The 13,786-nt window shown below is 45.1% G+C and overlaps 1 protein-coding gene across 2 annotated transcripts in view; it reads left to right on the top strand.

Moving 5' to 3' along the window:
* The first annotated feature begins 230 nt into the window (after nucleotides 1-230).
* Nucleotides 231-13,786, top strand: part of si:ch211-106a19.1 (PH_OSBP_ORP4 and Oxysterol_BP domain-containing protein) — an 81,965-nt gene continuing 68,409 nt past the window's right edge. Inside the window, exon 1 of one of the 2 annotated variants that reach the window (XM_036935954.1) lies at nucleotides 231-607. In XM_036935954.1, coding sequence (XP_036791849.1) covers nucleotides 342-607 — 266 coding nt within the window. In that variant the 5' untranslated portion in view covers nucleotides 231-341. The remainder of the gene's footprint in view (nucleotides 608-13,786) is intronic. The other variant, XM_021621639.2, reaches the window with a different exon arrangement.

Genomic DNA, 13,786 nt, shown 5'->3' with positions numbered 1-13,786 from the left:
TACATAGGTATATTTAGTGTCTGTAATATTTCCAATATCTCAGCTATTTAGCAAAAAAAAATCCAGTTGTATCAGTATTTATCAAAGGAGATAGTCTTTGCTTTTTGATAGTTAATTTCGTATAGAAAATAAAACAATCGCAGAAGTAGTGAATCACATGCCTCCTGATGTTTCAGGAATTTCTGACACCAGCGTCACATGCCAGTACCTCCTTCGCAAAGTTCGCATCAGTTTTCATCCTTCCTCGGGTTTCCAGGGTCATGTGAAAGGGGCGTGGAGTGTTAATCTTGCTTTCTCTGGTCCGGACCCTCCCCGGTTTAGCTCACTTATCGGCAGTGTGTATGGGGAGAGCGATCGCTCTCTGTGGTCGCTCGGGGAGGATAGTGTCATTCCTTTCCGCGGTACCTTGTTTGTCCGGCTGCACACCCCAACCCGCGGCGGAGCGGAGGATGAGCGACCAGGGGAAGAGCTCGGTTTCCACTCTTGCGGGTGCCCCAGCCCCGGGATCGGATACTTACAAAGGCTGGCTTTTTAAATGGACTAACTATTTGAAAGGGTATCAACGCCGATGGTTCGTCCTCAGCAATGGCCTTCTGTCGTATTACAGGTAAACATGCTGTCACTAGCTGCTGTGTAGCTAGCTAATTACAGTGTCATTGTCTGTCAAATTAAACGTTAACCATGTCAGCATCAGCATGGGTTATAATATTAAAATACATTTTTATAAGCCGCAATTGCAGGCTAGCTAGCTAGCTACTAGTACTATATACACTTTGATTGTATTTTATTGCAAGTGTCAAACAAACAAACAATCATTATGATGACAGCTAACTAGATATCTAGCCAGTGTGGTACGGAGATACTTATGATAACTTCTTGACTTCAGACAAGCCTCATCATGTGTTAACTTCAGTGGGCACTATTTTCACAGATAACTAATATATAACATGATTTCAAGACCTTTAAAAACTTAGCTAACAAAGGAATGATAGCTATCACTCTTTAAAAACGAAATATATCGCTATCTACATTAGCTAGAATGTTCAAATCATTGTAGTTACTGTAACGTTACACAGACAGGCTGACATAATGCGAGTGGCTCTGGTACGACCTAGCTGTCACTGACTGAGCTAGCTGGAAGTTGCTAGCTCAGCGAGCTAACCAGATTTGGTATAGATCTAGGTAGACTTGTCAAGTAATTGTTGATGTTAACGAGTTGGAACTCAGTCTAATAGGAAGAAATGTTAATGAATTCAGTTTACACCTTTTTATAGCGTTGGGCTATCATATGAAATAATGATTTGTCCAGCTAGCTAGCTTGCTAAGGTTAGCACAAATATAGCTAGCTAACTAGTCTCTGTCATCAGTTATTTTCTGCCACCCATGTTATTTTGTTAGCTACATACAACACACACCCCAAATTATTGCATTTCAAATTTCACTCCCACTAAATGTTTTCCCTGGGAGTAAAACAACATTCACCTGTAGAAGACAAGCATCGTCTCTCCACACAGTGCACAGTTGCCACCTGTGTTATACTAAAACACCTGTGGCTCGGGTGCTTCCGAATGAGAGTTAAGTTTCCTCTGGGCAGCCTTCTGAACAGGAGGAGTCAATGGAGAAGGAGGGTGGGTCACATGTAACAACTGTTGTTCACCCAACCCAGTTTTACTGTGGTTAATTAATTGGTTCATAACAGAAAGTAGGTCTATTCCTCTGAGATCCTGCGAATGAGGTCCATCCAGAAACATGAGTGTCTGCTGTAGAGGGGGAGTGTAATTGGCTCCTAAAACCAGTTTAGGCTTTTTAAACCTCTCAGATGATGGGGTTCATGACAGCAGGTGTTTGTAAAGAGCAGAGACAGCTAATGTATAGTGTAACTATAAACGTGTCACATCAACCTACAATTACTTAGTCTAAATATTTTGTTTTGACTTCACTGGAGGAAACAAGTAGCCTACCTCTCTCATCAGAACAAAATGTAGGCTAACTACCGGTAGTAGGTCTACTCAATCAAAGGTATTTATACTGTCTGAAGGAGTGGGACCTGGTGGACTTTACTTAACACATGTTATACTGTGCTATAGAATAAGATGCATACGACCACACCTTCACACAGCCCTGTTGTCCTTTAGCCATTGAGTAAAGGGTTAGTGGAAACTGAAACAGGGGAGCCAAAGTCCAACTCTTGTTTGTGCTGATGGTGAAAGGAAAGAACTCTGTCCCCTCAGTCTTCCCTCTATTAATAGTCATTTTGACTCTGCAAAGGCCGTCATTGTAAAATAAGAATTTGTTCTTCACTGACTTGCCTAGTTAAATGAAGGTTAAATCAAATCAAATCAAATGTTGGAAGGTGACTGCTGTCTGATGTGAAGGTAGCCTGTTGACATCTGAGCACAGAGGCAGTGGAGCGCACAGGTTCCCAAAAAAGCAAACCTGAGTAATGCCCCTCGTCTCCTCTGCCTGGCAGAGCTCTCTGTGTGCGTCTGGCTGGAGGCTTTGTTTTTGTCCGCTTGCGTACAGAAGCTGCCTGTCTGTCACTGTCTGAATTTGAAAGTGATTCTAAATTAAACCAGTAGCGCCTAACATGTCAATGATGTGTCTTCTCCATGTCTGGAGGTTTTCTACTGTACCTTTGATGTCTCCCTCTGATGTACCACCATGATTGTAAAACATTGTTGCCTCAGCAGGACTGAGGTGGAGGCATTGCATGCATCACTATGTCTTTGTCTTCACAACACTGTTCTTCACTTCCTGCATCCCATCTCCCGTTTTCTCATTATTATAGAGGCAAAGAGGGGAAGTGTTGTTCTGTGTCAGTCAGCGCTTCAGGATCTTACAGCTGTACCATTATGTGTGTTACAGCTCTCTGTGGCTAAAGTCAGGTTGTACCGTTAAAACATCCAGCGTTGCATTAGTGGACACTTCATCTGCTCTGAGCAGCAGTCAGTTCCTTTTTTCTTGTTTGTGTTTTGAAAAGTGTCAGACATGCATATTATGTAGGGCTATATTATGACTGTAGTATCACTACGTAGCATTGATTACCTGCCAGTTGTAGATGGATGCCAGAATAGCTTACTGAACGTCACATGCATCGATCAGTTGTTGTAGCCTATTTTCTTTAGTTGCCCTTTTCAAAAGCAGGGCAAATTGTTTATGCCTGAAGGGGTGAGCCACTACCTACTTGACCCATGCCACTTTCTTATTTGATCCTAATGATGTTCAAAGGATCTCAATTTCCCAGTCGAGTTGTGCTGATATGGAGAAGTCAGGGCTTGATATGTAAAGTTGTTAGTGGCAGTCAAAGGCCAGTGGTGGACATGGACTATAATCTCTGGGCTGCAGCTGATCTGAAACACAGCGTTTAAGCCACTTAACATTTTATGGAGGTTTATAGAGCTGTAATGTTTCACTTCCTCCATTGACTCGTCTTTGGTCTGGCGCAGCATCTCTGCTCAGACTGCAAATACTGTATTCTCTGCATCGCTCATTGTAATTGAACTGTTACTGGACATTTGCATTTTACCTACTTTGCGTCTCACAAAGACATGGCGGTTGGAACCAAAAATCTCAAATTTAGACTCATCAGACCGAAGGATAGATTTCCACCGGTCTAATCAATCAATTAATCAATCAAATGTATTTATCAGCTGATGTCACAAAGTGCTGTACAGAAACCCAGCCTAAAACCCCAAACAGCAAGCGATGCAGGTGTAGAAGCACGGTGGCTAGGAAAAACTCCCGAGAAAGGCTAGAACCTAGGAAGAAACCTAGAGAGGAACCAGGCTATGAGGGGTGGCCAGTCCTCTTCTGGCTGTGCCGGGTGGAGATTATAACAGAACGTGTTCAAATGTTCATAGATGACCAGCAGGGTCAAATAATAAAAATCACAGTGGTTGTAGAGGGTGCAACAGGTCAGCACCTCAGGAGTAAATGTCAGTTGGCTTTTCATAGCCGATCATTCAGAGTATCTCTACCGCTCCTGCTGTCTCTAGAGATTTGAAAACAGCAGGTCTCTGACAGGTAGCACGTCCGGTGAACAGGTCAGGGTTCCATAGCCGCAGGCAGAACAGGTGAAACTGGAGCAGTAGCACGGCCAGGTGGACCTAGGACAGCAAGGAGTCATCAGGCCAGGTAGTCCCGAGGCATGGTCCTAGGGCTCAGGTCCCCCGAGAGAGAGAAAAAAAGAGGGCATACTTAAATTCACACAGGACACCAGATAAGACAGGAGAAATACTCCAGATATAACAGACTGACCCTAGCCCCCCGGCACATAAACTGCTGCAGCATAAATACTGGAGGCTGAGACAGGAGGGATCGGTAGACAATGTGGCCCTGTCCGACTATACCCCCGGACGGAACCAAACAGGCAGGATATGTTCATTGCTTGTGTTTCTTGGCCCAAGCAAGTCTCTTCTTATTATTGGTGTCCTTTAGTAGTGGTTTCTTTTCAGAAATTTGGCCATGAAAGCCTGATTCACGCAGTCTCCTCTGATCAGTTGATGTTGAGATGTGTCTATTACTTGAAATCTGTGAAGCATTTATTTGGGCTGCAATCTGATTCCTGTGGCGGTCCTCATGAGAGTCAGTTTCATCATAGCGCTTGATGGTTTGTGCAACTGGAGTTGAAGAAACTTTCAAAGTTCTCAATGTTCAGGATTGACTGACCTTAATGTTTTAAAGTAATGATGGACTGTCATTTCTCTGTTTTTGTTTTCGTATTAAGAAGGAAAGAAATTCCACAAATTAACTTAACAAGGCACACCAGTTAATTGAAATGCATTCCAGGTGACTACTTCATGAAGCTGGTTGAGGGAATGCCAAGAGTGTACAAAGCTGTCATCAAGGCAGGAATCTCAAATATACCCTTTTTTGGTTACTACATGATTCCATACGTGTTATTTCATAGTTTTGATGTCTTCACTATTATTCTACAATGCGATGAGCAGCTGTGTCCCAACTTTTAACTGGTACTGTATAATTTACCTGTTTGACATTTTACCGCATTGTTAGGAGCTAATTTATTATTATTTTTTATTTTTTTTCACCTTTATTTAACCAGGTAGGCTAGTTGAGAACAAGTTCTCATTTACAATTGCGACCTGGCCAAAAGAGAGGTTGAAAAAGCTAGTAATAGGGGTTGCAACCATTTTGGCAGATAATTTTAGGAAGAAAGGGTCCAGATCGTCTAGCCCTGCTGATTTGTAGGGGTCCAGATTTTGTCGCTCTTTCAGAACATCAGCTATCTGGATTTGGGTGAAGGAGAAATGGGGGAGGCTTGGGCAAGTTGCAGTGAGTGGTGCAGGGCTGTTGACCGGGGTCGGGGTAGCCAGGTGGAAAGCATGGCCAGCCGTAGAAAAATGCTTATTGAAATTCTCAATTATAGTGGATTTATCGGTGGTGACAGTGTTTCCTAGCCTCAGTGCAGTGGGCAGCTGGAAGAGGTGCTATTATTCTCCATGAACTTTACAGTGTCCCAGAACTTTTGGGAGTTTGTGTTACAGGATGCAAATTTCTGTTTGAAAAAGCTAGCCTTGGCTTTCCTGACTGCCTGTGTATATTGGTTCCTAACTTCCCTGAAAAGTTGCATTTCGCGGGGGCTATTCGATGCTAATGCAGTTCGCCACAGGATGTTTTTGTGCTGGTCAACGGCAGTCCGGTCTAATAACACGAGCATTTTGCTGCACCAGCTATAACATCTGCTAAACTATGTACGTGACCAATCAACTTTGATTTGTTTTTCTGCCTCTCTTTTACTCCACGTCTGCCACCTCCCCTACCAACCTTTGTCTGTTTACTGTTTTCCCATCACCAGTCAGGTAGTGAGGTGAACACCCACCATTATCTCACTTCAATGTGTGACAAGGCCTTTCCCCTCCTCACGTCTTTCATTTTGTATTGCTTCATTGACTCTTTCTTCCGGCTTTAACTCTCATCACAGCTTTACTTACCTCTGAGAGGAAATCTGACAGTGCTTTAGTAAAGATTACAAAGCATTAACGTCTGGAGCCCTATGCAAGCCCTGCTATCACTGCCTCACACACACTCAGCCTGGCGGCCCCATGCACATCTCAGCTTGGCTCTGAGATAGAAGTATTAATCCAGTTTTAACTGGATAGTTACACGGCTAGGTGGGGGTTCTGCATCGTTTTCATCTCTCAGTTAGGTTTTTGGTCCTGCAGGCACACTGTGTCCTTGCCTGAAGGGAGGCAAGAAGAGTTATGAGACAAGAGCCAGCTGGAGGGGCATGGACAGTCCTGCTCAGCACTGAGCTCAGAGCCTTCCTCGGACGTAGGCTCGCTCTGGCCTGGAGATGTTGGAGAGGAGGGAAGATGTGGTCTAATCAAATTAACGGGCTCCGCCTTGGGCTCAGTGCCGTGTGTGTGTGTGTGCGAGAGACAATGCTGAATAGAAACACTTAACATCCTCAGCTTTAATCTTTCAGCAGGTCATGTCATACTGTACGTGCCGCAGTATCTCTGTCTTGGTTTGCTTGTCTCATGTTTTCATTACTCTCTCCCTCCTTAGGAGAAAAACACCAAGGGACATGTAGTGCCTATCTCTTCTTGTATCCTGTTGTGGTCCCTTCTTACCATGCTGTATATTTGTCCTGGTCTTTATTCCTGTATGTCTCTCTGTTTACCTGTTTGTCTCTGTGTGTCCTGCCTGTCTGCTCATGCCTGTGCCAGCTAGTCTCTCTAGTGTGTTGAGACGCTGTTCTGTTTCATTACACGCCCTCAAATCGGTGGATCTGTGTTTTGTGTGTTTGTGTGGTTGTGTGGTGCTCAGGGGAACGACAGGTAAAAGCCCCTTAATACTTCACCAGCACAGCACAACACACAGGACCCGCTGGCCCTCACACTCCCCGTTTCTGATTCATATCTCTCTTTCCCTCTCTCACTCTCTCTTTCCCTCTCTCTCTGTCCCACCGTCCATATCTCTCTCTCTCTCTCTCTCTCTCTCTGCCCTGCTGTCCATATCTCTCTCTGTCCCACCGTCCATCTCTCTCTCTCTCTCCCTGCCCCGCTGTCCATCTCTCTCTCTCTCTCTCTCTCTCTCTGCCCTGCCGTCCATCTCTCTCTCTCTCTCTGCCCTGCCGTCCATCTCTCTCTCTCTCCCTGCCCCGCCGTCCATCTCTCTCTCTCTCTCTCTCTCTCTCTGCCCTGCCGTCCATCTCTCTCTCTCTCTCTCTCTCTCTCTCTGCCGTCCATCTCTCTCTCTCTCTGCCCTGCCGTCCATCTCTCTCTCTCTCTCTCTGCCCCGCCGTCCATCTCTCTCTCTGCCCCACCGTCCATCTCTCTCGCTCTCTCTGCCCCACTGTCCATATCCCTCGCTCTCTCTCTGCCCCACTCTCTCTCTCTCTCTCTGCCCCACTGTCCATATCCCTCGCTCTCTCTCTGCTCTCTCTCTCTCTCTCTCTCTCTCTCTCTCTCTCTGCCCCGCCGTCAATCTCTCTCTCTCTCTCTCTCTGCCCCGCCGTCAATCTCTCTCTCTCCCTGCCCCGCCGTCCATCTCTCTCTCTCTCTCTCTCTCTCTCTGCCCTGCCGTCCATCTCTCTCTCTCTGCCCTGCCGTCCATCTCTCTCTCTCTCTCTCTCTCTCTCTCTGCCCTGCCGTCCATATCTCTCTCTCTGCCCCGCCGTCCATCTCTCTCTCTGCCCCACCGTCCATCTCTCTCGCTCTCTGCCCCACTGTCCATATCCCTCGCTCTCTCTCTCTCTCTCTCTCTCTCTCTCTCTCTCTCTCTCTCTCTCTCTCTCTCTCTGCCCTGTCGTCCATATCTCCTCTCTCTCTCTCTCTGCCCCACTGTCCATATCCCTCGCTCTCTCTCTGCCCCACTCTCTTCTCTCTTTCTCTTTCGCTCTCTCTCTCTCTTCAATTCAAGGGCTTTATTGGCATGGGAAACATGTGTTAACATTGCCAAAGCAAGTGAGGTAGATAATATATAAAGTGAAATAAACAATAAAAATTAACATTACACATACAGAAGTTTCAAAACAATAAAGACATTACAAATGTCATATTTTATATATATATATATATATATATATATATATATATATATATATATATATATACAGTGTTTTAACAATGTACAAATGGTAAAGGACACAAGATAAAATAAATAAGCATAAATATGGGTTGTATTTACAATGGTGTGTGTTCTTCACTGGTTGCCCTTTTCTCGTGGCAACAGGTCACAAATCTTGCTGCTGTGATGGCACACTGTGGAATTTAACCTTGTAGATATGGGAGTTTTTCAAAGTTGGATTTGTTTTCGAATTCTTTGTGGATCTGTGTAATCTGAGGGAAATATGTCTCTCTAATATGGTCATACATTGGGCAGGAGGTTAGGAAGTGCAGCTCAGTTTCCACCTCATTTTGTGGGCAGTGAGCACATAGCCTGTCTTCTCTTGAGATCCATGTCTGCCTACGGCGGCCTTTCTCAATAGCAAGGCCATGCTCACTGAGTCTGTACATAGTCAAAGCTTTCCTTAATTTTGGGTCAGTCACAGTGGTCAGGTATTCTGCCGCTGTGTACTCTCTGTGTAGGGCCAAATAGCATTCTAGTTTGCTCTGTTTTTTTGTTCATTCTTTCCAATGTGTCAAGTAATTATCTTTTTTGTTTTCTCATGATTTGGTTGGGTCTAATTGTGCTGCTGTCCTGGGGCTCTGTAGGGTGTGTTTGTGTTTGTGAACAGAGCCCCAGGACCAGCTTGCTTAGGGGACTCTTCTCCAGGTTAATCTCTGTAGGTGATGACTTTGTTGTGGAAGGTTTGGGAATCGCTTCCTTTTAGGTGGTTATAGAATTTAACGGCTCTTTTCTGGATTTTGATAATTAGTGGGTATCGGCCTAATTCTGCTCTGCATGCATTATTTGGTGTTCTACGTTGTCCACGGAGGATATTTTTACAGAATTCTGCGTGCAGAGTCTCAATTTGGTGTTTGTCCCATTTTGTGAAGTCTTGGTTGGTGAGCGGACCCCAGACCTCACAACCATAAAGGGCAATGGGCTCTGGGCTCTGACTGATTCAAGTATTTTTAGCCAAATCCTAATTGGTATGTTGAAATGTATGTTCCTTTTGATGGCATAGAATGCTCTTCTTGCCTTGTCTCTCAGATCGTTCACAGCTTGGTTCACAGCTTGGTGGAAGTTACCTGTGGCGCTGATGTTTAGGCCAAGGTATGTATTGTTTTTTTGTGTGCTCTAGGGTCATCAGATCATCAGCAAACAGCAGACATTTGACTTCGGATTCTAGTAGGGTGAGGCCGGGTGCTGCAGACTTTTCTAGTGCCCGCACCAATTCGTTGATATATATGTTGAAGAGGGTGGGGCTTAAGCTGCATCCCTGTCTAACCCCGCGACCCTGTTTGAAGAATTTTTTTGTGTTTTTTGCCAATTTTAACCGCACACTTGTTGTTTGTGTACATGGATTTTATAATGTCGTATGTTTTACCCCCAACACCACTTTCCATCAGTTTGTATAGCAGACCCTCATGCCAAATTGAGTCGAAGGCTTTTTTTAAATCAACAAAGCATGAGAACACTTTGCCTTTGTTTTGGTTTGTTTGGTTGTCAATTAGGGTGTGCAGGGTGAATACATGGTCTGTTGTACGGTAATTTGGTAAAAAGCCAATTTGACATTTGCTCAGTACATTGTTTTCATTGAGGAAATGTACGAGTCTGCTGTTAATGATAATGCAGAGGATTTTCCCAAGGTTACTGTTGACGCATATTCCACGGTAGTTATTGGGGTCAAATTTGTCTCCACTTTTGTGGATTGGGGTGATCAGTCCTTGGTTCCAAATATTGGGGAAGATGCCAGAGCTAAGGATGATGTTAAAAAGTTTTAGTATAGCCAATTGGAATTTGTTGTCTGTATATTTGATCATTTCATTGAGGATACCATCAACACCACAGGCCTTTTTGGGTTGGAGGGTTTTTATTTTGTCCTGTAACTCATTCAATGTAATTGGAGAATCCAGTGGGTTCTGGTAGTCTTTAATAGTTGATTCTAAGATCTGTATTTGATCATGTATATGTTTTTTCTCTTTATTCTTTGTTATAGAGCCAAAAAGATTGGAGAAGTGGTTTACCCATACATCTCCATTTTGGATAGATAATTCTTTGTGTTGTTGTTTGTTTAGTGTTTTCCAATTTTCCCAGAAGTGGTTAGAGTCTATGGATTCTTCAATTACATTGAGCTGATTTCTGACATGCTGTTCCTTCTTTTTCCGTAGTGTATTTCTGTATTAGTATTATTTCTGTTTTAGTGATTCACCATAGTGAAGGCGTAGACTCAGGTTTTCCGGGTCTCTATGTTTTTGGTTGGACAGGTTTCTCAAATTCTTTCTTAGATTTTTGCATTCTTCATCAAACCATTTGTCATTATTGTTAATTTTCTTCGGTTTTCTATTTGAGATTTTTAGATTTGATAGGGAAGCTGAGAGGTCAAATATACTGTTAAGATTTTCTACTGCCAAGTTTACACCTTCACTATTACAGTGGAACGTTTTACCCAGGAAATAGTCTAAAAGGGATTGAATTTGTTGTTGCCTAATTGTTTTTTGGTAGGTTTCCAAACGGCATTCCTTCCATCTATAGCATTTCTTAATGTTACTCAGTTCCTTTGGCTTTGATGCCTCATGATTGAGTATTGCTCTGTTTAAGTAGACTGTGATTTTGCTGTGGTCTGATAGGGGTGTCAGTGGGCTGACTGTGAACGCTCTGAGAGACTCTGGGTTGAGGTCAGTGATAAAGTAGTCTACAGTACTACTGCCAAGAGATGAGCTATAGGTGTACCTACCATAGGAGTCCCCTCGAAGCCTACTGTTGACTATGTACATACCCAGCGTGCGACAGAGCTGCAGGAGTTGTGACCCGTTTTTGTTGGTTATGTTGTCATAGTTGTGCCTAGGGGGGCATATGTGGGAGGGAATGCTGTCACCTCCAGGCAGGTGTTTGTCCCCCTGTGTGCTGAGGGTGTCAGGTTCTTGTCCGGTTCTGGCATTTAGGTCGCCACAGACTAGTACATGTCCCTGGGCCTGGAAATGATTGATTTCCCCCTCCAGGATGGAGAAGCTGTCTTCATTAAAATATGAGGATTCTAGTGGGGGGATATAGGTAGCACACAGGAGGACATTTTTCTCTGTTAGAATAATTTCCTTTTGAATTTCTAGCCAAATGTAGAATGTTCCTGTTTTGATTAATTTAATGGAGTGGGTTAGGTCTGCTCTATACCAAATTAGCATGAGTCCCTTCCCTGTTTCACACCTGGTAGTTTGGTGGATGGGACTACCAGCTCTCTGTAACCTAGAGGGCAACCAGTGGGTCCGTCTCCTCTATACCAGGTTTCTTGCAGGATGATAATGTCTGTATTACCTATGTCTTTGGTGAAGTCTGGGTTTCTGCTCTTTAGGCCAAAGGCAGATGACCTCAGGCCTTGGATATTCCAGGATGATATAGTGAAGGCTTTTTGTTCCATAGAGTGTCCAATGTTGTTGGTCGTGGTTTGGCCTCAGGCCAGTAAGTGTGAGCAGAGCCTGCTGAGCATCTGGTACATGCCATTTGCTTGGGCGAGTGTGAGAGTGGGGGTTGGGACTGTTTGCCCGCTCACTACCTGGGCGTATGTGTGGCTTCCATGTTGAGGCCCTCTTTGCAGGGGTGGGGTGCATGGGGTGGGCAGGAGTGGCATAGGTCTGATCTGAGGGGGCCTAAATGGGGTGTGGGCATGGTTGACGTGTGGGGGGGGGGGGGGGGTGTGTTGATTGGTTGGGGGTGTGGATGTGTCTGGGTGTAATGTGGTCTGGATGTAATTCCTCTTGGCGTGGGTCCTCTATGTGTAGGTCCGGGGGGGGGGGGGGGTCCTGCAGGTCTGGGAGGGTGTCTCGCTGGTCTGGGTGGGGTGTCTATTGATCTGTTGCTCCTGTTTGAAGTGTTGGGGATACGTTTGAGAGCGATGTCCTTTAGAGTCCGGGCAAAGGTGGGCACTGCTGCCTTGTAGAGGTGGACCTGGTCATAGAGGCTGTTCAAGTCCAGGGTGGAGTGGTGGGCCAGGAAAACATTTGGTTTTGAGGCACAGTCACGGGAAATACTTGCGTTTACCCGCTGTATTGTGGCAGGGTGGAAGTTTTTTCGTGGTAGCAGGGTGGAGATAACCACTTGTACGTTGGGGAAAGTAGAAGAAGCCTTTTCAATCACTCCCTTCAGTGCTGTGGCCACCCTTTTCTGCTGTGCTCTCAGGTTGTTTGTGCCTGTGTGTATTATTATGTGGCTGGGTGAACCTAGTTGGTCCTCAGACAGAAGGTCGAGGGCGCGCTGGGTGTTTGGACACCAGAGTTTAGACACTGTGTTTGGGGAAAAGTTTTTTTTCTTCTATATATTTCCCATTTGAGTCCATAAGTAGTACAATCTGTGTCTTGTGTTTGTCCTCAGTGGGTGTGGGGGGTTGTCAGAAGGGCTGACAGGGGGGGTGCTCAGAGGCGGTGAGAGCCGCTGGGCTTGGGGTTCTTCATTTGTCTGTTCTGCTGTGATGTCGACTCTATGGTCGGGGTCTGGTGTGGACTGTTCTGCTGTGGTGTCGAGACTTTTGTCAGGTGCTGAGGTGGGCTGTTCTCCTGGCTTCTCTGTGGGGGTGGCCACCTCTCTAGTGGGTTGTTCTCTGTCACACGCCGTTCCCCTCACCCTCTCCTCCATCCCCCTCACCCTCTCCTCCATCCCCCTCAACCTCTCCTCCACCAGCAGTCTGATTCTCTCCTCTAATGCTCTGTTCTTCTCCTGATCCTGCTCTTTCTCCTTTTGAAGTTCTCTCACCACTGTCCAGAGTGCAGATATGTCTCTCTCTACCTCCAGCATTCCGGGTCTGGTTAAGGGGGTGTTGTTGTGCTGGACTGTTGTCTGGGTCTGTGCTGACTGAAGTGTAATCACCTGCTGTTCCAGCTCCACCTGCCTTACCTCCAGCTGGGTGAATTTGTCCTTCATTTCAATGAGGGAGTGGTAATCTGTGCTGGGAGGTTGACTCTCCGCTGGGGGTTGCTCGTCTGTGGGGTTACATAATGAAGAGGTCTGGTCTGACCCGCTCGGGGTGGGGGTATCTTTATCAAGGGAGAGCTTCTCCTGCTGGGCTAATTATTTGATTAGGTGAAAGTCCAGCTGAAACTGTTTGGGGTTACCCTGTATCATTACTGTTCCGGACTTATAGATATTTATATTACCTGACTCAGAGTCCTCGTTATCAAGTATTCTGAGTTTCCATCCCTCGTTAACCCCCCCTCTCTTAACAAAGGGGTAGTGTGCTAATATAGCACTGTGCCATGCCAGGGGATGGTTTGTGTGGAAGATAAGGTTGCTGATGTTCCCATTTTTGTAATAGTCAGCAAAAAGTGTCTCTTGATTTTCCATAAGGAGCTTCATTTTGTAATCTTTTCTTGCTTTATCATTCTTTACATACACAGGGTACTGTATTTTAATTACCTCTGAACAGCGGGAGGGAGCTTCTAAGGCCTCTCCATTTGGTTGGGGTAGACTGTGTGACTCTCCTGCCATTGTTGGGCTAATGGGCTTTGACACCTCTCACTTGACACGTCAGTGGTAGTTGAAGCTGTATCAAGCTTGGCAGAATTATGTCAGAATTCAGTCCTTATAAAGTAATGTTGTGTGTTTTTCTTCTTGGCTTTTGGAAATAAAATATAGTTTCAGACTAAACATTACTCACTCAGTTCCAGGTTGGATGGTGTTTCCAGGTTTCTGTTGTTTTCCAGAGAATTTGCTGTATAGGGTAATAAAT

This window comes from Oncorhynchus mykiss, chromosome 11 (genome assembly GCF_013265735.2).
Source record: "Oncorhynchus mykiss isolate Arlee chromosome 11, USDA_OmykA_1.1, whole genome shotgun sequence".
In the NCBI taxonomy this organism is placed as follows: domain Eukaryota; kingdom Metazoa; phylum Chordata; class Actinopteri; order Salmoniformes; family Salmonidae; genus Oncorhynchus; species Oncorhynchus mykiss.
This window is presented reverse-complemented; position numbering and strand designations above follow the sequence as displayed.